This window comes from Helianthus annuus, chromosome 12 (assembly GCF_002127325.2).
Source record: "Helianthus annuus cultivar XRQ/B chromosome 12, HanXRQr2.0-SUNRISE, whole genome shotgun sequence".
Classification (NCBI taxonomy): domain Eukaryota; kingdom Viridiplantae; phylum Streptophyta; class Magnoliopsida; order Asterales; family Asteraceae; genus Helianthus; species Helianthus annuus.
This window is the reverse complement of record NC_035444.2, coordinates 64,549,235-64,574,905: the sequence shown is the minus strand read 5'-3', so window position 1 is coordinate 64,574,905 and position 25,671 is coordinate 64,549,235. Positions and strand designations below refer to the sequence as shown.

General features: G+C 38.0%; 1 protein-coding gene across 1 annotated transcript; it reads right to left on the bottom strand.

Moving 5' to 3' along the window:
• Positions 1–396: 396 nt before the first annotated feature.
• LOC110895208 (protein trichome birefringence-like 31) lies at positions 397–3,110 on the bottom strand. Its single transcript, XM_022142488.2, has 5 exons — positions 2,695–3,110; positions 1,944–2,115; positions 1,651–1,850; positions 998–1,144; positions 397–924 (listed from the first exon to the last, which is right to left on the bottom strand). Exons 1-5 carry the CDS (start codon positions 3,069–3,071, stop codon positions 573–575), a joined length of 1,248 nt encoding a protein of 415 aa, XP_021998180.1. The 5' UTR covers positions 3,072–3,110; the 3' UTR covers positions 397–572.
• Between the last annotated feature and the right edge of the window lie 22,561 nt (positions 3,111–25,671).

The window sequence follows — 25,671 nt, the reverse complement described above, 5'->3', positions numbered from 1 at the left end:
TCGAAAAAATAAAAGAGAAATGAGCAGTGATTTTTTATAATTTAATGTTTAAACATAATTATTTTCATGTACATATGAAATTTTTGTCGTAAATTTGTGATTTAAGAGTATTAATATGCAAAAAAAATCTAATCGGGTTAATGGCATTTTTATGTCCACCCATGAAGTCTTATCGTGTTCATGTACGACCCAATTTTGTGTAAAGATATTAACCCTAACTCGCACATACTTAAAATCATGTTGTGTTTACCCATTAGATTTGCAAATACGAGTAATATCTGGCGACGTAGTAACAATATAAACAAACAGTTACTCCAATTCAAATGAACGTTTTTTTAGCGTCTTCCTAATTGTTCTTGTTCATTATCTCTAACTTTTATTTACAAAATCGTCATGTTTCGTAACATATGTTTGGTTATAATCGTGTCGATTGTATATTGAGTACACTTCGAACATCGCTTCACAGGTATTGTGTTCTTTTCATTTATACTATAACTATTTCCTCAAAGAATCAGCTTAACATTACAAAACTCTTGCAAATCAATCAACATTGCTGTGTTCCATCTACGATATCAAAATTTTCGATAATCCTGCAACAAAACCGCATACAAGATCTCATTCCACGTGTCAGGGACTCCGGGTAAACACCAATGAATGCAATCAGCAAAGTTTTTCGGATCCGATCTTTGTTCTTTTGTCAACAGTTTCCCTTTCCTTTCACCATAAATAGACGCGTGACCATCTTTTCTGTATTCCGACAGTTGAGTAATGTTTAGTACTCTAACATTAACTCGCAACCGTCCCAAAACATCTTTAACGATTCCCATAATATCAAGATTTGAACCAGTGCCCCAATACGGTCCTTGTATAGGTTGTGACTCGCCGAAACAGTTGCCACCATCTCCAGTCTTCCATTCCCAGTTCCTGTAGTTGTTAGATCTTGTGTTTAGCATTAACGACACAGGTCGCGAAAAGGGTAATATGGTAACTTACTTACCACAAGTGTGTTGGAGACATGGTCATGAAAAACACTTTCTGATCATGAGTATTGATGCTGGTTTCTATCCAGTTTGCCCATGTTTCCATTGCTATCCTATATGCTTTGGTTACATTGTACTCCTGGACATTCTTGAGGTTCCCATACCTATAATGTTTGATCTTTGAGGTGTGGATTTCATATATTGTTCATTGAACGCTTCGTATTTTGTTTAAATTGTAAACTCAGAGTTTCGCATTTGAGTTAACTGTCATTTTCGTCCGGTTATGCCAGTCAAGGCCACGTTCTTGAAAAATGTCAATTCCGTCCAAAAAACTAAGGTTGTATCAAATAATTGGACAAACCACAGGGACGAAAATGACAGTTAACTCATGTTTTTTGGGACAAAACTAGCATGTTTCAAGAATGTTAGGGACGAAAATGATACAAATTTGAAATTTGGCCTGAATTGACATAATTGGACAAACTATATGGACAAAATGACAATTAACTCTTCATATTTTGTTTTAAACTAGTTACACATATACTTTTTTAAAATTCAAAATTATTTATGACGTCATCCAGTTTTTAAAACTGGTCTGACAACATGTTGTCAGCCAATTCGATAACCAATGCATTTATGAAAACATTGCGGTTTAGGATGAAGAACTTACGTGGCATTAATCGTTGGTTTATGCATCCACCAAACGTAACTTTCAAAGACCAAAATATCGACTCCTTCCCATTGTTTGCTGTGGTTGGATATCGAGTCTAGCCTGACTAGCCGTTTCAATACCGTGTGGTTCGTTGCATGATCCGAAATAGACTCGACTAGGAACGGAGCCCAGTAGTACTCAATAGATGCATTGTATTCCTAACATTCAGAAACAACAAAAAATGGGTAGAAATATGTGACCATATACTGATGGAATTAAATATTGTAAAAATATACTTGCAAAAATACTACCTCAGCTCTGAAAATCTTTCTTGGAGGTACCCTTTTAAGAGATTTCTTGCCCTCAGGAATTACAGATTGGACCAAACACACCATTGAGTCAAACATGCCTCTTTGTACCGAGTCCCCTACAAACATGAGTCTTTTATCCCTCAAAATTTCCAACAATTTCAAAGCATTAAACCTGCCAAAACCATAAATTCATCCATGATTAGGGATGGCAAACGAACCCGAGTTTGACGGGTAAACCTGATATTCGAAACACTCGGGGTGAGTAATGGGACGGGTATACCGGTACCTATGAGGTTAGTTTAAAAATTTTCGAGAATATGGGACAGGTTTGTGGTATGGTATTAGGTAATAGCCGACCTGATTACTCGAGACAAACATACCCGTTTACCCGAACCATACCCATAAACATTTTCAATCGTTTTTATTTTTTTTATTTGCTCTTGGGTGATAGAGTAATCTACCAATCCACTAATTTTTAGTTTTCATATTTAATTCCCTTTGAGTAATAAAACTAAAATTAAAATAGTAACAAATGTATTTGAAAATTGTTTTTAACAAATAAGGGGTATACCCGATACTAGATGGGTATTGGGTTGTGTATGAGATACAGTTTTACAATCGGGTGTAGAACTGAGATTACCAATACCTGTCCCAAACCCGTTCTTTGACATAACCATGGTATGAATCTAGGATTTATGAACATCAACCAAGAAAAATAATTAAAAAAATCAGTTTGACTTTGACTTTTGACCTTGGTAAATTGCACCCATCAGGTTGCCATTTCCAGTTCTGATAATATGAATCAGGCCTCCCATTTTTCAGGCAAGTCACTTGCTTAACCAAAAGTGGACAACTTTCTTCTGTGTAGAGTGGGTGAGACACATTGTCCCAAACCCATTTCCCTTCAAATATATTGCACCCCTTTTCGATGACTTCGTCGTTAGAAACATGAACAGGCCGTCTCACCACCCGATATCCACCACCCGGCTGCCAAAAAAACGAGCGGCTGTGGTGGCTGTTTTTCAAATTTTCAAGAACAATTCGCAGAGACGCGATAAAAAGAAGCGACACAAGCGCAGCTGGGAAGATGAACTGGTTCCGGCGATCGGTGGAGGGTAAAATTGTCATTTTGTGGGTGGTTGGTTAAGTGCATGAATGGAATGTAGTGTGGTTATATTTGTGTCTATAAGAAGTGAGATAGTTGCATTGTGTTGCAAGCAATAGATAACAACTTCAGGCAACAACCGGTTGGTGATTAGTAAGACTTCAAGTATGGTGTATTGGTGTTTGTATGTGTTAATGAGGTTTGTTCAATAAAGTATATTTGTTATGTATAATATATTATTATGAGGTCGGTTATTGTACAAACTGTTTTAATGTACGCTGCGTACGAGATGCAGTATTAACATGCAATTTTTTTTAACAGGCGATTTTGTTTTTTTAACATGCGAATTTAATTTTTTTTTAACATGCATGCGAACTTTTTTTTATAACATGTGATATTTGGTTTTTTACAACATGCGATTTTCACTTTTTGGTAACATAACGTGCGACTTTACCATCGCGCGCGTACGCAGCGTACGTTAAGGCATATTGTATGATATATTTTTTTCTATTATTTTTAATATCTTTTTGTGGAATAAATGCAGCCATCGGAGGTGACAGCTTTGCTTCCTCTGACTTGTAGATAATTAGTAACGTAAACTTTTTGTCAAGTCATGTTCAAGTCAAACTTTATCAAGTTCGAATGGCAATATGATGTTAAAACTTGACATCTTGAATTGAATTTAACTATCCGTCGGAAATTTGTCGGTAAATGGGGTCATGGGTGATTTTTCACCTACAGATCCGAGACATTTTTTATTGATGGATCAGCGATGGTATGTTCACCGACAAATATTTTCACTGATGGACAATGAATGATTGCTGACGGCGATTACCATTGTATTTTTATGTGGGAATTTCTCTTTCATGTCAGAAATGCATCTATGATTTCTGACATATTGGTGATCGGGGCATGTTTTTTTTTTTTTAAATTGACCAATTCTTCGTTGATTAGTCGATGTTTGTCTACCAGTAGTGTTTAAAAGGCTAACTAAAGTAAAAGTCTATATAAGCAAGCTTGCAACTCTTGATCTTATTGTTGTTTTAGGGGCGTGGCGCCTCGGACTCTCATTATTGTAGCAACGTCAAGTTCATCATTAGACTACACATACAGTCTACACGTACAATCTAAACAATCTAACATATTATATTAGATACTTTTGAAAAAAGACTCATCAAGATACTAAACTAAGTAGATGTCTGACCTAAAAGTTATTCAAGCCTGTGTTGGCTCGTTTTACAGCCAACATCATGAATGAAAGATTATGTCGGATCTGTAAGATGAAGTACACCAACATTGTACTATCTAGTACGTGTAAAACGAGGTTCAAGTTTTGTAACACAAGTCGTGTCACTCAATTTTATATAAGCGTTTACTCAAATTTAACAATTCATCTAGTCATTGATGTGATCAACCACATCACACCTAAGTTTCTCAGGCAATAAGTGATCCGAATCTTAAAACATAAAACAATGTTGAGATAACTTTGGTTGTTGTACAATAGGCAATAGGTAGGCCTATATGCATAAATACAAGTATACAACTATAAGGTAGTTGTGTCGCATAAAACAATGAGGTTTGCTATTTGGCTTCTTAATTATGATACTACATACTGTTCGGATCTTGATTGTATGATCTTAGGATTTTTTTAAACAAAAATGTGTCATCTTGGTATAAAAGTACTATAGTACATTTCGTAATGTTTGCAACACAATCAAGGTTATTAATAACCTAGTTTAGTGATCTAAATCTTTATCAGTTGTATTATACTAAGTTAGAACCCCGTGTATTGCACGGGTTGAATAAATAAATATTATCGTAAAGAATAGTTTTAAGAAATATAATATCATTAATTTGTTGCTTATAATTATTATGAGATTTATAAATAACTAAGTAGGTTAGTACTTTTTTACTAATATATAAGTGAGTGATACGTAACATTCTTTGGAAATCCGTATATTACAAAGGCTGAATATAAAAAAATATATAAATTATAAACTTTTTTAATTAGTTATTACATGTTTATTACAAACCCGTGTATTACATGGGTTGACATTATTTGGAATCATTAATTAGTTAATTATTAGAAAAAAAGGATAAATTTCTAATTAATTATTAAAAAGTTAATATTTTTAGTTGTAATATATGACGAACCCATTAGACTGTATTACAATTAATAACATCTTTCAGCTAAATGTATCCATAGCTCATTGTATTATATTGATACGTTAATATTTATGTGTAAACGAGTTGACGTCATCCGCGCGTTACGGTGTGATGTTGATTATAGAAGTCTTTAGTGTCAATATGAGATGCGAAATTCTTAGTCTATGCAAAACCTTTTTTTTTTCATTTTGTTTTATCCGTAGCCTACGCAATTCATGATTTCAATTCTAATTATGTAAAGGTTAGCCACTAATATACTTTATATATCATCTAACGTAGACTGACTGGGTTTTCAATTGTAAATCTATTATAAGTTCAAAAGAAATTTTTTTCTGACCCAAATATGGAAAGCATGTCACACAAAAAGCATATAATACATGATTAAAAGTCCATGAATATTAAGATTTTTGGGACATTTGTCATAATGACATGAAATATAAGAAGACTTGTAGTATACTTGGATGAGTTGTAAAAGCTAATTCGTCATAATGAAATGAATTAATAGAATATCCTTATTTCGTACATAAACTCACATATTTCGTACATAAACTCACACCCTTAGAAATCCCTTCTTCATCTCTCTCAAACACACACCCAAACACACCAAATACAAACAACCTAAGAAACCATAGAAACTCACACCACCGTTTTTCGTTGTTGCATACACATGCGACTCGAAATTGTATGTGTAAACATTTGCATTGGAACTAAAAGCTTCAATTTATTTTGTTTTGCATTCTAAATTCATTTTAGTCTCCTATGTTAACATTGTAGTCTCCACCAAGTCTTAAAAATCAACATGGGCTCTGAAACCTTTTTCGGCATCCACCTTTGTCTTCATGGCCTACTTCTAAATTGCATATTTGAAGCCTTTTAGTTTAAATGCTAGAACCTTGTCTGGGTCCCTGAAACAAAAACTCATCAACAAACTTAGCCGCCACCTGTTCCCATTCAGGATACGAAGTCCATGAATTAAAACATATAAGGGTATTGGGCCGAAGTTCGTAGGGTCACTTATGAGGGTTAATGAACAATGGTCCGAAACTCTTTTTGGGAGAGTCGTAGATGTTTTATATGGCCACAGGTTCCCAAACTTGACATAGACCTGTTCGTCTCACTTTTTTTTCTATAACAAAATGAAGTCAGTATCGTATAGAAATTGAAGATTAAGAATCGGAAATGGGATCATGGTTTTGAAAACAAATTCTGGTCAGTCATCAGATCAATCTTCACAAACAAATACTCCTATCAATTTGTTGTCTGATGCTGGTACCCAAAATATCAAATGGACGTCGGTAACACTTAGACTATAACATACAACGGGTTTAACCCAACGGTGATAAAATAAAATACCCTTTATTTTTTATTTCGATTTCTTGAATATCGTTAAGAACACAACACAATATATATCTCTTTCTTTATCTCAATTTTTGTAGAGGTTTTTACATGAATAGGGATTCTTTGATTGGTAAAAGTGAACGATATTCTTAGTTCTTTAGGGGGTGGGGATGGTCACTAGTGATAGAATTCCATCACTCACAATCACCCAATCAAGTTCCGCCATGTCATCAACCATTTTTCCATCACTCACAACCTTTTTTAGTGGCAATGATCATCACTTACCACCACACCCAACAATTTCCCCCCAACCAACAATGACCCTCACAACACACAAACCATCACGCGTTGAAGAAATCACGCGTTGATTATTCACGTATTAAACTTCTATGGTGGCGGTGGGAATCACGGAACTTCAACGCGTTGCAAATGGCCATCATGGTGCTATAACTGACCGCCCCCACCGCCCTTAGCACCTGCTATAATATCAAATAAACCTTGAGCCTATTGGATAAGAAAAGTGGCGATGAATAATAATGAGAAAAAGTTGGCCATTCCGGTTAATCATTACACATCGATATTAGATATAATAAACTAATTACAGTGCATGAATGGAATACAGAAGCAACATAAATTTCAATTAGCATAGAGGGTCAGGGGCATTCAGCATATTTTCAAAGAACTTTTTTTAAAAACGAAAGAAAATAACCGTCATTTCAAGATAAATGCAGATAATAGAAACCTAATTTCACTTTTTTCTATCATCAACAATACATATTATTAATTCCAAATAACCGTAATTGTTATGATGAAACGCATCCGCAAATAATTTAACGAAATCGGAGCGTATTTCACTGATTGTTGTCATCGGTTCAAAACTGCTAATCCGATCATTCACTTTTCATAGATCATGTACGATTACAAATAACCATCATCACAAAACACTTATGCAGAATTTTTCCATCATCAACACAATCACGATTCCAAACAACCGTCATTCCGACAATGAAATGCTTATAATAACAAATTAAAAAAAAAATCGGAACCTAATATCATACAATCACTTATGGATGAAGGATATGTATTAAGATTGAAGAATAATTTAGTAATCAAGAACATTAAGTACTTTCATAGTTGCAATCCATAAACATGGGTGTAGAAATACATACCGAAATTAATCACTGGAAGATGGCGGTGGTGAATCTTGTAGGAAGGTGTGAAGGTGTAAATATGTGGAATGGGTTGACATTGTGGTGACGGAATTCTTCTAACCGTTGTGTTGCTTTTTTCTATGTAATTAATAATAATTAATAGAATAGATATTGAAACGGTGGGATAAGACCAATTAACGGGTTTTACTTTTGAACCATCAATTTTTTTTCTTTGAAACGCTACTTCGCGTTGGTGTTTTAAACGTAAAAGTATGAATTGATTTTGGTATGAGCAGACGTGATGTTTAACCAAGGGGTGTAACCTAAGTTGGTAATTGTATTAGTATATAATATTATAAATATGTAAATTAACTTCAGGTACTACACAAACCCGTGTTATGATTTGTAATTAATTAAACTTTTTTAATATTTTTAATTAATTAATTATTTGGAACATTCGTTAGTTAATTTTATTATTATTGTTAAAGATAAGTGATATTCATGTGTTAATTAATTGTTAAAAAAGTTATAGAAAATAAAAATATTGTTTTAGTTTAAAGGAGAGAATGTTATTAGCGCTAATTTGAAATATTTTATTAGAAGCTTAGATCTAGATATATTAGATTTAGATACACATAAATATAAATGTAGATATAAATAGATATTGATATTTTATTTACAGAATAATATAATAATTAACTTTAATTAAAATTAATCATTCATAATTAACTAGAAGATAAAAGATTTAATTAAAAAGTAATTATTCATAATTAAGTAGAAGATAAAGGCAAGAAAACAGAAAAATAGATAGCTTTAATGAATGACACATGTCCCCCAGTGATTTACTTTATTATATAAGGGTGTAAGGGGTGCTCACCTCTTAGGTGAGTCCCCCCTCTTACACATAACCAACCAGAAAGTGCCACGTCAACTCCCCTCTAACACTCCCCTAATACCCCTTTTTGATGGCGGCACTCCCCTCTTAGGTGAGTTCGAATTTTTTTTTTTTTGTAAAATTATGGATGTTTATAAATTAAATAAAAGACATTTCATTAAATTTAAAAAAAATACATTCAAATAGAAAATAAAAAACACATTCAAAGTAGAAAATAAAAATTACATTAAAACTAGAAAATTAAAATTTTAGAAATCGCATGGCCACCCGTACTTGTTAGCGATTTCTCGCTTTCGGGCGAGGATGAACGGCAACACACTTGGCGGAACATCGCCGTGCGGCTTAAGGAATGTTTTCATATCTCGATCGTAATTGTAGTTTTTCATCGTCTCGCGTTGTTCCGATATGAGCTCGCGAGCCTCCGACTCTCTTTTTTTCCTCAATTCGATCGCCTCCAATTCTACCGCTTGCTTCGCTTCTTTCATGGCGGTGTACACTTTGAATTGTGCCGCCAACTCGGCTGAGCTTCCCTCGGACGATGTCGCTTGACGCATGCCAAATCCACAAATCTTGAGACGCTACCGCTTCTAACATAACCGTCGGGTATTGATGATCGCCTCTCATGTATTGTCCACGCAATTCTGTGGGGCACATTCTCCAGACGAAGTGTGTACAATCCAGACTACCCAACATACCAGGTAGGTGATGCCTCTCCTCATGAGCCTGATACAATAGCGCGACGTCGTGGCTCGTTGGTCTACGTAGGAATTCACCGCCATACCTTTTACAGACCGTCTCGCAGAAATATTCAAGGCACTCACGAGAGGTCCTTTCAGACATATTTAAATACTCGTCCCCCTCGTCTGGTGGGTTACCGGTTGCAAGTTGTTTAATTGCCGAAGTAACCTTTTGCAACGGTGTAAAACTTTTCTTCATTCTCCCGTCTAAGCCTTCTTGAAACCACTCATCATACGCTTCCACGTCACTAACAATTTTTAGGAACAAAGACTTGGACATACGAAACATGTGACGAAAAGTATCTTCATTAAATTTTGGATTTTCATCAAAATAGTCGGCCATGAGTGTCTCATGGCCCCCCTCACGATCTCGACGGATATAATTTTTTTTACTAGACGATGCCGTGTCTAGTAGCTCCGCTTGTTGGATGAGATTTTGGAAGAAAATTAAGCTACTATCGCTTGACGATGCATCTCCATTGTCGGGAAAGTCGGGTAGGGTAGAAAGAAACGGAAGCTTGGAATCCATTTTGTATTTGAAAGATTGGAGTTTGAGAGTTTTGGTGTGAGTTTGAGAGTGGTGAGTGTGGTAAAAAAATTGATTTAGGTTGTTTAAATATATGTTTTTTAAAAAAGTTGATTTTTTTTATTAAAAATGACCGTTTTTCAACGGTCTAATCTCGAAACATGTGCCATCTTCACGCGGTAACTCCACGCCGGAAGACCCCCCCGATTCGGGTCCCCGCTTTGATGGCGGCGGTGTTCCCGATCGGGGACTAAGGTCACCGCAAGCCCTCCCCGAGAACGCCCCGTCCACCCTAATACTTGTAGTGAAACTCGTGTGCAAACACAGGTTGGTTTTAAAAACCATACATACCACATTTTATTAAACAACGAATCACTATACATTTATATAATAGAAATAGAAATGAAACAATAAAAAACTATAAATACTACAAAAATTACATATTACATATGCCATTTTTGTGCACCACCTACCACGAGCCTCATAATCAACTCTTGATTACAACCAAGCTTTTATATTCCCTTCTAGATGTAAAACCCGTGTAAAAACACGGGTAGTCTTTAGAAATTTTACATAACAAATTTTATTAGACAACGAATCACTGTACATTTTTTAAAGTCTAATGAGGAAAAGGAGAGAATGAAAGAAGAAAGGTAAGATCTTATCGTATTTTACCCAAAATTCCAGACCTGAACACCCTGGGTTATTACCGCCACCGTTCAACCTCGAATTGGACCTGGTGATTAAATGAAAATCTAATGAATCGAACAGAATTTACCGTATAATGCAGATGAGTAGAAAATATGAGTCGAACTTACTTTAACCCAAAAGCGATGTAATCGGTTATTGAAACACGCACCATATAGCTCATCTGGAACAATGCTATGCTGATGTTGGGATCCAAAGACAATTTTACCTAGTAACCGCCACTGAGAGATGTTATATTAAGAAAAAAAGTACACAAGACGGATGTATAAACTATAACGGCAAGTACCGGATAGTAACCGTCACTGAGACTCCACAAGTTATACCAATTAGAGAGAACACATTGTCCAAATTTGTAAAAAAAAAAAAACATACACGAAAATCCAATATTGGTATCCTTTACTTCTCATTTTATCAGAATTCATCATTTTGCTTGTTTCTTTATTTCCCATCTTATGAATCATATTCCTAAGGCTATGAGGTGTGGATGGAGCCCTATGGGGCTTTATCAAATCCACCTAGGATCCACGTCACCTATGGAGCCCCCTTTAATTTACATAGTGTGGATGGAGCCCCTATTAAACAAAATTAAAAAAAATAAAAATTATTTGATTGGTTTAGAACTAGTGGACCCCATCTGAATATGTGCATATGGGCGCTACCGGGTGTTACCATGATGGAGCCCCATCAATGGCGCCCCATATGGGTGTTGTGATAAAGCCCTTATGGGCGCTATAGCTGGTGATGTGGCGGAGATGGAGCCCCATGGAGGTGTTTTCATTTTATTATGGTTTTCATGAAAATCCCCTTTTCGTGCGGATATCCGCGCGCCTGTTCTCCTACGCCTTGGTAGATCTAGAGGTGCTTGATGAACTGGTGGCGGTGGAGGCGATGGCGTGACTGCCACGAAACGCGAATCCTCGGAGGGATCCTGTTGCTGTGGTTGTTGGTCAGTGGGTAAAAGGTTTGGTGCCAAAAGTTGGGTTTAGATAGACTTTATGCTAAGTGCGCCGTTTAATTAACAAAAGATTTCTTAAATGCGCTATTTAGCATAACTCCTATTCTAGACCTCTAACTGACATGAAATTTTAAGGACATGTTTATAAATCAGTAGCAAAGATTATTGTCCTTTCACATCTCCAAAATTCTCGTTCTATGGTTAAAAGGGCATTATGGTCAACATTTAAGCATTTAACGGAAAGGTGCAAACGACTCGGACAAACAATGAACCAGTCACAGAGGGTTATACTATCATGTAACCTGGTCCAAAGGAAGTCCTAAGGCATTTCTAAACTCTACTAAAACGGGTCAGAACTGAAGTCAAAGTTTTGCGACTTTCGGTTCCGAACCGGGTCTAAACAGAAAATTGTCGGATCAAACAAGCTTAGACCAGTTATATACTTATTACCAAGTTATATGAGTGATAAAATAGGTTACATCCCTTCTACATTGTTAATTATGTGCTAATTCATAAATTAGCATTCTGTTGACTTTTTCTAAACAACTTTGACCCGACATTTGATCTAGTTAGAATGGGAATCAGAGGGTGCCCTTTTGAGGGTTAAAAGCCCACATGATTACCAACTTATAACTACCTTTGATTCGACTAATCACTGGACCATTATTGATTAATCGCTAAGTCAACCGTTAATTATGACGGTTTGACTTTTAAGCTAAAACTAAGTAAAAACTCAACTAAGAAAGGTTAAGCATACTTACTGAAGTCCTATGCACGATTAGGGATGCTTGGGGACTGATCTTATGCTCCAGGGAGCTCCACAAATGCAGATGGAATGAGTGAACAAATGTTACAACATGATGGCCCTTTTATAGTAATTTTGGTTGCTCAAGATCATGCCACACAAGTCTAACATTGTTCCTAGATCATTTACAAGTGCCCCTAAGGCCTAGGAACTGTTTAGGGGTAGCCCATGCTGAGAAATAATTGATCTAAGTCGGTTAAAAGGCTGAACAGTGCTGCTGTGCGAGTTTTCTGCATCTGGGCGTCTCACGCGGCTCGCGTAAGACCTTAACAAGGCTTACGCGGCCCACCTGAATCATTCTGACAGATTTCAAATCTTTCAATAATTGCAGGTTGGCTCTTGGCTCTTCGGAAGGGTATTTCTTGCATTACGAGCCCTTCTTATTTACGTATAAGGGCTAGGGCTGTTCACGAGCCGAGCCGAACCGAGCGGACCTTTGCTCGTGCTTGGCTCGTTTACAAACCGAGCGGAGCGGAGCGGCTCATTTAAAACCGAGCATTAAATCAAGCGAGCATTTTTCGAGCAGCAAAAATTCCGAGCGAGCGTCGAGCGAAGTTCGAGCAATTTGGCAACCGTGTCGCCCAATTTAAATTTACTGAGAAAGATAGTAACAATGTTGGGTCTCAAGTTTTTATGTCTTTAAAAACATGCACATTTCATGGCATAATATTTTTCTTATGAATAACAATGTTGTGGCTGACGAGTCGATGATCATATTGCACGGACAATTATGTTGAGAGCAGGAGGCGATCGACTTAGGGTAACGACATGAAACTTTGAGTCGAGTCGATGATCATATTGCACGAACAATTACGTTTAGTTTTGATCTTAATTTTTTTTATTGGTGTGGTTGGGCTAGTACGTATAGATATAATTGTTAATTTGTATATAGTTGACCAAAATCTAATGGATTGGTACATATAAAACTATAAATTTAATTTATATTTAAGTATATATGTATGTGTAAGTGTGTGTGTATATATATATGTATAATTTATATTTTTGTATATATATATATGTGTATATACATGTTTATAGATGTATGTGTATATATATGTATATACATACTAATTAACATAATAATTCGAGCCGAACCGAGCCGAGCGGACCTTTGCTCATGCTTGGCTCGTTTACAAACCGAACCGAGCAGAGCGGCTCGTTTACAACCGAGCGTGAAATCGAACGAGCATTTTCCGAGCAATTTTCGAACGAGCGTCGAGCGAGCGACGAGCGTCGAGCGATTTGAACAGCCCTAATAAGGGCCTCGAGACTGTTACCCAACTTGCTAAGTCCTTGGTCACCTTGTTATTACCCGAAAAGTCATAACTTTCAACGTTGACGCTTTAACCCCTCATGTACGAATTTGATCATAACTTTCTCATTTTATAACGAAACTTTATGAAATTTTTATCGTGCATTCTAGTGAGTATAATTCACCGTTACAAAGCTTCGGGTTTGCCAAAAGGTCACTCAAAGGTATAACTTAAGCATGTTGACACATTTAACCCATGTAGTTTGTAATCTCTCACTTTCTTTCACATTTAGTTCCGTATGATCCATGATTTATTCGTTTGAAGGTATGAGCATCATGTAGGGTTACTGTAAAGTATATTTATCCCTTGTTGACATTCTGAACCCTTGAATTCACCTACTTTCTATGTTTGTCAACTTTAGTCCTTCTAGAGTATTCTTCCTCACGTTCTAGCTTATGACACGTGTCAATACATTATAGGATGTAAATTTTCGAGGTGTTACATCCTCACCACCTTAAAAGAAATCTCGACCTCGAGATTTACTGAAACAAATGAGGGTACTTTTCTTTCATTGTGGACTCTACCTCCCACGTGTACTCGGGACTTCTACGGGCATCCCATTTTACCTTTACAATAGGTACATGCTTCCTTCGAAGCTTCTTAACCTGTCGATCCTCGATCGACACAGGTTTTTCAACAAACTTCAAGCTCTGTTCTATGTGCACATCTGTATGTGGTATGACTAGTGATTCGTCAGCGAAACACTTCTTCAGATTGCAGATGTGAAATACATTGTGAATACCACTGAGCTCTTCAGGTAAGTTTAACTTATAGGCAACCGATCCGACACGTTCGATGATCTCGAGTGGTCCTATGTATCTCGGGCTTAACTTGCCTTTCTTACCAAATCACATCACTCCCTTCCAGGGTGATACTTTAAGTAGTACCTTGTCACCTACCTCGAAGTTAAAAGGTTTACGCTTCAAATCTGCGTAGCTTTTCTGCCGATCCCGGGCATCTTTCAGACGGTCACGAATCTGGACAATCTTGTCCGTCGTTTCAAAGACTATTTCCGGTCCTGTCAGTTGGACATCTTTAACTTCCGCCCAACAAACGGGCGTTCTGCACTTCCTACCATACAAGGCCTCAAAAGGCGCAGCTTTAATGCTGGTATGGTAGCTATTGTTGTACGAGAACTCGATTAATGGCAGGTGGTTTCCCAACTACCACCTAAATCAATCACACATGCACGAAGCATGTCTTCCAAGGTTTGGATTGTACGCTCACTCTGTCCGTCCGTCTGAGGATGGTAAGCCGTACTGAAATTTAAGCGCGTGCCCAAAGATTGTTGGAAACTTTTCCAAAAATGTGACGTGTATCTAGTATCTCTGTCAGAGATAATAGACACAGGCACGCCATGTAGAGATACAATCTTATCTACGTACAATTGGGCTAGCATGTCGGAGCTATAAATCTCCTTAATGGGTAGGAAATGTGCTGACTTAGTCAGTCTGTCTACGATCACCCATATAGTATCATTTCCTTTCCTTGTCTTTGGCAATTTGGTGATGAAATCCATTGTCACCATTTCCCACTTCCACGTGGGAAGTTCAGGCTGTTGTAGCAAACCTGACGGCTTCTGATGTTCCGCCTTGACTTGCGCACATGTTAAACATTTAGCTACATAGGTAGCTATAGACTTCTTCAAGCCTATCCACCAAAAGTTTGCCTTCAAATCCTGGTACATCTTGTCGGCTCCAGGATGAACGGAGTATTTGGAACTGTGGGCTTCCTGGAGGATAACATCTCGAAGTCCTCCATAAACTGGAACCCATATTCGTCCATTTAACCTTAGAATTCCGTCCTTCCCATAGGATAATTGTTCTTCAGTTACACCTAGCTTTTCATTAGGATAGTTAGCTTCCAGCACAACTTCTTTCTGTGCAGCTAATAACCTTTCATTTAAACTATTCTTTACCTTGATGCTCTTGGCATTGATTCTTATAGGCTTCACCCTTTCCTTTCGACTCAAGGCATCGGCGACTACATTCGCCTTGCCAGGATGGTATCTTATCTCACAATCGTAATCATTTAAAGTCTCCATCCATCGTCGCTGTCTCATGTTCAAATCCTTTTGGTTAAATAGGTGCTGGAGGCTCTTGTGATCAGAATAGATCACACACTTGATGCCATATAAATAGTGCCTCCATAGCTTCAGTGCGAATACAACGGCACCCAACTCTAAGTCATGGGTGGTGTAATTCTTTTCATGCACTTTTAACTGCCGAGAAGCATAGGCAATAACCTTGCCTTTCTGCATAAGCACACATCCCATCCCGGTGTGTGATGCATCACAGTATACCACAAATTCTTCTATTCCATCAGGTAATGTTAACACAGGCGCATTGCTTAGTTTCTGCTTAAGGATATCAAAGGATTCCTGCTGCTAGGACCCCAGTTAAACTTAACATTCTTTCTAGTCAAACAAGTTAGGGGTGCAACAACCCTTGAAAAATTTTCAATAAAACACCTGTAATATCCTGCCAATCCCAATAAGCTGCGAATTTCCGTGGGTGTCTTAGGCTCTTGCCAATTCATGACAGCTTCCACCTTAGCGGGATCCACTTGGATACCACGCTTACTAACCATATGTCCAAGGAATTGGACTTCTCGAAGCCAGAATTCACATTTAGAGAACTTGGCGTAAAGCTTTTCCTGTTGAAGTAGTGAAAGAATACATCGAAGATGCTTCTCATGATCAGCTTGACTCTTTGAATAAATCAGAATGTCGTCTATGAAGACGATAACAAATTTGTCCAAGTATGGTTTACAGACACGGTTCATGAGATCCATGAATGCTGCTGGTGCATTAGTGAGCCCGAAAGGCATCACTAGGAACTCGTAGTGACCATAACGGGTCCTAAATGCCGTCTTGTGTACGTCTTCATCTCTAACCTTCAGTTGGTGATAGCCTGACCTCAGATCGATCTTAGAGAAGTAGCTTGCCCCTTGAAGTTGGTCGAACAAATCGTCGATCCTGGGCAATGGATACCTATTCTTGACAGTGACCTTGTTAAGCTCACGGTAATCGATGCACAGACGCATCGATCCATCCTTCTTCTTGACAAATAAGATTGGTGCTCCCCAAGGAGATGAACTAGGTCTAATGAAACCTTTGGCTAGTAATTCATCCAGTTGTGTTCTCAATTCCTTCATCTCTGTTGGTGCCAATCTATAGGGCGCTCTAGCAACAGGTGCTGCTCCAGGGATAATGTCAATCCTGAACTCCACTTGCCTATCTGGGGGTAATCCAGGCAGTTCTTCGGAGAATACTTCAGGGTATTCAGAAATGACAGGGATATCCTCAATCTTGGGTTTCGGCTCATCGATAGTTACTTGTGCCATGTAGATGACACAACCCTTCTTCAAACACTTTGAGGCCTTGAGTATAGTCACACGCTCAGGCAGTCCATACTGGGTATCTCCCTGAATGGTAAGTGACTCACCAGACGGAGTCTTGGGCATTAATTGCTTCTTATTGCAGACAATCTGGGCCTGGTTATGAGATAACCAGTCCATACCCAAAACTATGTCGAAACCGGCTAACTTCAAAGGAAGTAGGGACAACGGAAAAGAGTGGTTCTTAATGGATATGAAACATCAATCTAATATGGTTGAGGCGGTTTCTAAGGTGCCATCTGCTAATTCCACCTCATAATTCACACTTAAGGTTTTAACAGGTAAATTCAGCAATTTGCAAAACTTATTGTCTACGAAGGATTTATCAGCTCCTGAATCAAATAGCACTCTCGCATAAACATCATTTATAAGGAAGGTACATGTGATCACATTGTCGTCCTGCACAGCTTCCTTTGCATCCGTCCTGAAGACCCTAGCATTAGTCTTCTTTCCTTCATCAACTTTCTTTGCATACTTTGGGCAATTTGTCTTAATGTGCCCCTTTTCGTTGCAACTGTAGCATGTTGCGTCTTTCAGCTTCTTGCACCCTAGGGCTTTATGTTTCGTGGATTTGCAAATCCCACAAGGTCTCGTCTGAGATTGGGATCTTGAGTCAAGTCTGCACTTCCCAAAGTGATATTTCTGACAAGTCTTACACTTGGGCTTATCTCCAGATTGATGCCCATCCTTCTTAGAACTAAATCCCTTCCTGTGGTCATTGTTTCCTCTGTGCTTCTTATTTGACCGACGTGAATTGTCATCATCATGCTTTCTTTTCTCGGCATCCGTGTTCCTTAACAATCTCTGCCTGACCGCATCCAGAGTGAGGGACAAGGATATATCAGCTATAGATCTGAAAGTAGCTGGCCGAGAGGCTTTTACACTTGCCTTGATCTCCGGGGCTAAACCCCCGATGAAACGAGCTATCCTTTTGGGTTCCGGGGTCACCAGATAGGGAACCAACCTTGACATTGTATTAAAGCTCGTAAGGTAAGCTTGGCAATCTAGATTCTTCATGACCAATGACAGAAAATCTGACTCAATCTTCTCTACCTCATGCTGAGGGCAGTAGTTCTCTCGGATGAGGGTAACAAATTGTTCCCATGACATTCTGTATAGTGGAATCTTTCCCGTAGCTTGAATCAATGATCTCCACCAGGCTAAGGCCTCACCCTTGAACGATTGAGACATAAACTTTACCACATCCTTTTCAGCGCACCCGCTGGTATCAACCACTGTGTCCATCTCATCCAACCAAGTCATGCAGTCTATTGCTCCTTTCTCCCCCGTAAAATCCCGGGGCTTGCATGAAACAAAGTATTTGTAGGAGCAACCCTTATCACGGGGTCCTTGATTCAGCACGATACCTTGAGATGGGACACTATGATGGTTTGAAGAGTGACGATCGTCATCATCTTTCTTTGGTTCATCTTTCTTGGAGGGAGGCTTGCTATGAGCCCCAGAATGAGTCTTGGGCTTAGAATGCGGTGCGGATAGGGTCCTACTCCGAGTACCGCTCGATTCGCTATACTGCCTGTCCAAGGCTTTTGCAACAGCATTGTCAATTAACGATTGCAGTTCAGCACCCGCTATATTAACCCGAGCATCATTCTGGTTCTCCTTTGGGTGACTATTTATTTCATCCGAATCAGCCATTGTATCTTGAACTGTTACATAAGATATTGGCAAAAATTTATTTGGGAGTTTATTATGGAATTGCCCTTTTTGGCAATTCATTAACCATGGTAAACATAGACCATATTTGGTTAATTTGTTACTCACATTAATTTAGGATCTTTATTATAATGTATCCTAATTACTAAACAACAATAGTATTATTAGCACAACAGGCCTAGTCACAGGGACATTTCAATTCATAAGCCATGATTTCAGAGAATCAAAGCATTAAGGTTTGAACATAGTTCTTTACCTTTTCTTGACAGGGAGTCATAGACTACTACTGTCTTTTGTCTTATATGACAATGAGTATGGCCCGTAGGCACTACATCACTAATGGATGCTTGATATGTGATCATCTTAATTGATGATTTAAACCCATGATTTATAGATCATTAAGTTAGGTTTAGGAATCTTTTGAAAGATCCTTTCATAATAATGACGCGTGTGATTTTAACGAACCACGTCTGCCAAGAGTGTTAACATGTTTGCAGATGTTAACAGAGATTTGAATCTTTTAATCAGGTCTTACCATCTTGGCCAGGTCTTATAATGACACGAAGGCTAGGTTATACTGTTAAGATTCTTATTTAATATACGATAGGCAGATTATTTTAAAAGGAATGATTTTGATTCATCTATTTCATATATAACGTACATAGTGACAAAATGAGTTTCATAAACTTAGCATTCCATTAAACATTAAAAAGGATTACACATTGCCCTAAACGGGACTTGTAAATAGACAAATTACCCACACAGAGGTTAAACTAGAAAACAAATCCACGCAGGGACCAATACTAGGATAGATGTCCACACAGGGACTGAAAGACAAGTCCACGCAGGGACTAAAAGACAAGTCCACGCAGGGACTAAATACACATATGAATGTCCACGCAGGGACTTGATTGAAATAGGAAATACAATAATACATATAGAGATTAATGATATCGCTTCTTCTTTCCTTTTAACAGGTTTGCCAGGCCCTTGAGGAATCCACGGTTGTTCTTACGTTCTTCTTCAAAATCTCGTTCCACCCTGTTTAAACGGTGGAGGATTTCTTCTTGCTCCGGTGGGGAAAAACGTGGCGGCTGCGATAGGTGCTGAGCCGGAGGTCTAGCAGGTACTGGATACCCATGAGTTGAGTATCCCATTCCCCAAGGAGTTCCATAAGGTCCTTCGGGACGAAGGGCATTGTAGTTTGCCGCCGCTTCTAAGTATGGGTCGGCATCAATATAGTTGTAATGAGTGTGAGCTGGCAGCTCAAACGGGTTGTATGCTGTGGAACCGGCGTATGTAGGTATCGGGTTATCATAACCAAATGGTGGCGGAGGTAGTGCAACTGGTGCAGAATTCACCTATACAGCTGGGTTAGAAGGTCCACCCATTTGTGGGTCTTCATGCAGTGGCGGATAATGACTGCCACTGGAGTGTCGAGGGGTGCTAAAGTGAAAATCCCCTCTTTGTGCGGATATCCGCGCGCCTGTTCTCCTACGCCTTGGTGGATCTAGAGGTTCTTGATGAACTGGTGGCGGTGGAGGCGGTGGCGTGACTGCCACAAAACGCGAATCCTCGGAGGGATCCTGTTGCTGTGGTTGTTGGTCATGAGGCGATAAATGGTGAGAGGGTGTAAAGTACCACTCACACTGGTTGAACCTTGCTTGGTAACTGTCTGGACCCTGATAGGGTGTTCCATGGAAAGATGATCCATCAGAGATCTCGATGGGATGGTTGGGGTTACCTCTTGCAGGCTCGACGGGATCCGTGTCCTCGTCCATGTCCATTGCATTGTCTTCTGAGAAATGGTCCTCCTATCCTAGAGGGTTAAACCTACTGGGGGGATAAAGTTTGCCGGGTTAAACCGGCCATGAAAGATAGGAGTAGGGTCGCTAAAAGAACGGTGCGAAACGGAACGCTGGAGAGGTATGTATGAAGCTGAGGGTTATCAGGCTCGTTTTCCGAGTGCGGCCCAAGAGAGTGACGGTAAGAAGGTGTTGAACTGTGTGAGACAGACCGTCTAGCGGGCTCAAAAAGGTTCCTCCTGTTTCTCTGAGGTTCGGCACTCATCGTAGTGGATGGAGTTCGCAGGTGAGAAGGCCCGGCCTCGTGATCGTTGTGGGTAGTGATTGGCCCTTTGCCTCTTCCTCCTCTTCTGATTCTCGGTGGCATATTTCCTGATTAAACAATTGAAATAAATAACAAACAATAAAGGACAAACTAAAACAACAATTCGAATTCGTCCTAAGTTCTTGTCTAGACTCGAGTATGTGCAATTGTGTCATTGAGATTAAACACACAAGGTTAGTGTTTAATTCACTCAACGTTGGCTCTGATACCAACCTGTCACACCCCGATATTTACACGTTTCACCGGTGGGCCCGGTGGGGGATTATCGTGACGTAGTTGGTAACATTACAGTCAAACAACACAATATTTAAATGCACAGCGGAAGCAAAAGATAGATATATTTCAACCGAATATAATTGTAATATTAAGTATCACAAACAGTTGAAAATAATCCACAGGGGATCCAAAATAAATAGGAAATATTGTTCAACAGTTTTGACATCCAAGCTTGCGAGACTTATTGTGGACGCTAGGAGAAAGCCAACCTAGTTCGCATAGTACCTGCACTTAACCTTTTGGGAAAATACGTCAGTTTACACTGGTAAATACATTCAACCGACTCATTTTGAAAAGTTTAATAAAATTGATTTGAATGCACGAGGCACAAACTTTTATAACTTGGGATAATTATTTGAATATAATACTTGTAAACGAATTACATGTTTCTCATGCGTTCAGTAGCCCGATCCGTAGACCGGGTTAAAGATCAATAGACACACCACATTATTTATTCATTTATGCACCGGCGGGTGTACGCCTACACCCCGTGCTCAGGTCGTGGCCATCTCGTAAGATGATGCCAAGGATATCCGGGACATGGTCATTAACCCCCCAAAGGCTTTAAGCAAACAAAACATTTCAAAACAAAGCATATCAATGATTTAATCTCTATTCGATTAAAGATTCAATGCTGGACCAAACGGTATTTTATATACCGTAGCCCAAGCCCGTATAAGGGAAATTAAGTTAAAAGTATTTACCTTTGCAAGTACCAAACACAATTAGCAAGTGCGTGTAGCTTTTACCGGGTCTCCTATTCTGGAGCGAAGGTTGATAATAACCTGTTAGAATCCTAACGGGTCTTTAATTAAGCCTAAGTTTAGACCGGTTAGTTTTAACGAAAGATACGGTTCGAACGCACGACTAGGCGAAGACCGGAATAGAATGTGTTTTAGTCCCGACAAGTTTAAGGACTTGTATAATATGGGTAAACTAAACACCTTCTAGATTTCGAGATAAAACGATAAGGTTTGACCCGTTTCGGCTAATTTATGTAAACTAGTTACATAAATCGAACCGAACGCGCAGAAAGCGTAACGGGTAACCATGAGAGTCACTTACAGGTTTCCTAAGTTAATATGCCCTAAATATGTTGTGATATCAGTAGGATACCTTCCATTATGCCCAAAACGTGTTTAATCTCAATATAAGCCATGTAGGGGTATTTTGGTCATTTTAAAGGTTTATAAAAAAGTTTATTTACAATCCTGATGTTCGGGTCTGAAGTAATCAGTAAAACCACTTACTTTAACAAATTACATCAGTAGGTAATAAGTCTTTATATGACAAAAATGGTTTTAAAGCTACACTAGGCGTTTAATACGCGTAAAAAGCCATTTTAAGCGTTTTCCGGATTAAACAAGAATTCTGAGTTTTCTGATCAGGTTACATAGTTCAAAATACTTTATTTATTATATAAAATCAGTAGCAATTGGATTTGTGTCAAAATACCATGTAGAACTCATTTTATGCCCGAAAAGGGTATAATCGGTATTTACCGAATCAACGCCATAACCTTAGGTTATGAGCAGGTTAAAAATAATTAAAAATCTTTAAAAATCTCAAAATATTATATTACATTAGTGGGTAAAAGGTTTGGTGCCAAAAGTTGGGTTTAGATAGGCTTTAAGCTAAGTGCGCCGTTTAATTAACAAAAGATTTCTTAAATGCGCTATTTAGCATAACTCCTATTCTAGACCTCTAACTGACATGAGATTTTAGGGACATGTTTATAAATCAGTAGCAAAGATTATTGTCCTTTAACATCTCCAAAATTCTCGTTCTATGGTTAAAAGGGCATTATGGTCAATATTTAAGCATTTAACGGAAAGGTGCAAACGACTCGGACAAACAATGAACCCGTCACAGAGGGTTATACTATCATGTAACCTGGTCCTAAGGAAGTCCTAAGGCATTTCTAAACTCTACTAAAATGGGTCAGAACTGAAGTCAAAGCAAAAGTCAAAGTTTTACGACTTTCGGTTCCGAACCGGGTCTAAACAGAAAATTGTCGGATCAAACAAGCTTAGACCAGTTATAATACTTATTACCAAGTTATATGAGTGATAAAATAGGTTACATGCCTTCTACATTGTTAATTATCTGCTAATTCATAAATTAGCATTCTGTTGACTTTTTCTAAACAACTTTGACCCGACATTTGATATAGTTAGAGTGGGAATCAGAGGGTGCCCTTTTGAGGGTTTAAAGCCCACATGATTACCAACTTATAACTACCTTTGATTCGACTAATCACTGGACCATTATTGATTAATCGCTAAGTCAACCGTTAATTACAACTGTTTGACTTTTAAGCTAAAACTAAGTAAAAACTCAACTAAGAAAGGTTAAGCATACTTACTGAAGTCCAATGCACGATTAGGATGCTTGGGAACTGATCTTATGCTCCAGGGAGCTCCACAAATGCAGATGGAATGAGTGAACAAATGTTATAACATGATGGCCCTTTTATAGTAATTTTGATTGCTCAAGATCATGCCACATAAGTCTAACATTGTTCCTAGATCATTTACAAGTGCCCCTAAGGCCTAGGAACTGTTTAGGGGTCGCCCATGCTGAGAAATAATTGATCTAAGTCGGTTAAAAGGCTGAACAGTGCTGCTGTGCGAGTTTTCTGCATCCGGGCGTCTCACGCGGCCCGCGTAAGACCTTAACAAGGCACGCGGCCCGCCTGAATCATTCTGACAGATTTCAAATCTTTCAATAATTGCAGGTTGGCTCTTGGCTCTTCGGAAGGGTATTTCTTGCATTATGAGCCCTTCTTATTTACGTATAAGGGCCTCGAGACTTTTACCCAACTTGCTAAGTCCTTGGTCACCTTGTTATTAACCGAAAAGTCATAACTTTCAACGTTGACGCTTTAACCCCTCATGTACGAATTTGATCATAGCTTTCTCATTTTATAACGAAACTTTATGAAATTTTTATCGTGCATTCTAGTGAGTATAATTCACCGTTACATAGCTTCGGGTTTGCCAAAAGGTCACTCAGAGGTATAACTTAAACATGTTGACACATTTAACCCCTGGAGTTTGTAATCTCTCACTTTCTTTCACATTTAGTTCCGTATGATCCATGATTTATTCGTTTGAAGGTATGAGCATCATGTAGGGTTACTGTAAAGTATATTTATCCCTTGTTGACATTCTGAACCCTTGAATTCACCTACTTTCTATGTTTGTCAACTTTAGTCCTTCTAGAGTATTCTTCCTCACGTTCTAGCTTATGACACGTGTCAATACATTATAGGACGTAAATTTTCGAGGTGTTACACCTACACAAGTTCAAGTTCCACAAAATATCCATCTAGAATTGCGTAATGAAGAAACTCACTTTCGGTTGAGATACAATTTAATCGAACTAGTAGGTTCTCTAGGTTTGGAGTTTCATGATTCGGACGAGGAGTAGGTTTTTTTTTAATGAAATTTTTTATTTTAGTATGTTAAATTGAAGTAGTATGTTTTAAATTTAATGAAATTTTTAATTTTAGTGTTTTATTGTTAATTTCTAATTTAAAATAAAAAATTAAAAAAATTAGTGAAATTTCTAATTTTAAAATGAAAATTAAAAAAATTTGGGAGTGATAGAATTCCATCACTAGTGATACCACCCCCTACATTTCTATCACTAGTAATAGAACATTGGGTGATGACATGACATGATTTGATTGGATAATGAGAGTGATAGAAATCTATCACTAGTGACCACCACTTCTCCCCTAATTACATCATACATAACAATAAACAAAATATAATTCACTAATAAAAAAATGTAAGAAAAAACTTACAATTGATACTACAACAAAAAACATACATTTTGTAGGAACTTTTAAGAAATGAAAGAAACAATTCGTCAATTCAAATTCTCTGTTCTTTTTGTTTACCAATTAGTATTGTTCAATAATACAAAAAATGAGAATGATAGGCCACTTTGTCTCGTAGAATATGAAAAAAAAAATATCAATATATAAAAACAAATAAAGAAAATGATATTCTGTCACATTAATTTTATTTCATTTCAATATCTTGATATGTGTTAATCACATCGACGTGTATACATATAAATTCGAGTGAACGGGTCATATACATTTTTTTTCATGATTTCATTCTCTTTCTGATCAACTTTTTCTTTCTATATAAACTAAAAATGTTTTTATTTAAATTTACACCTTTTAGTACTCATATAAAAAGCTCATTGATGGTAAGTAGTGTAATTAAGTTGCGGTTTGTTTTTTAAAAGGTATGCAGTCTGAGTACTACATCTATAGACATCTGTAGAAAAAAAAGGCGGACAAAACCTCTGCAGTCTGCAAGAAAAGACTGTTTTTAACGTATATAGACTTCTAAAATAAATTGGTGGTGATGTATGAACGATGGTGGTGGGTGGTGGATATGGACGGTGGGTGGTGGTGGACGGTTGTGGTAGACGGTTGTGGTGGTGGACGGTGGTGGTGTTTAACCCTTTGCAGACCTTAGAAGATCTTAAAAGTGGCTTAGCCAAGTCTGCACCAAAAAGAGCTTGCGCGA

Coding starts and splice junctions, on each gene's coding strand:
- LOC110895208 (XM_022142488.2), bottom strand. CDS start 3,071: ATGACAATTTTACCCTCCACCGATCGCCGGAACCAGTTCATCTTCCCA. Junction 2,116..2,694: donor GATGGGTGCAATTTACCAAG/GTCAAAAGTCAA, acceptor TGGTTTTGGCAG/GTTTAATGCTTTGAAATTGT. Junction 1,851..1,943: donor GAAAGATTTTCAGAGCTGAG/GTAGTATTTTTG, acceptor TCTGAATGTTAG/GAATACAATGCATCTATTGA.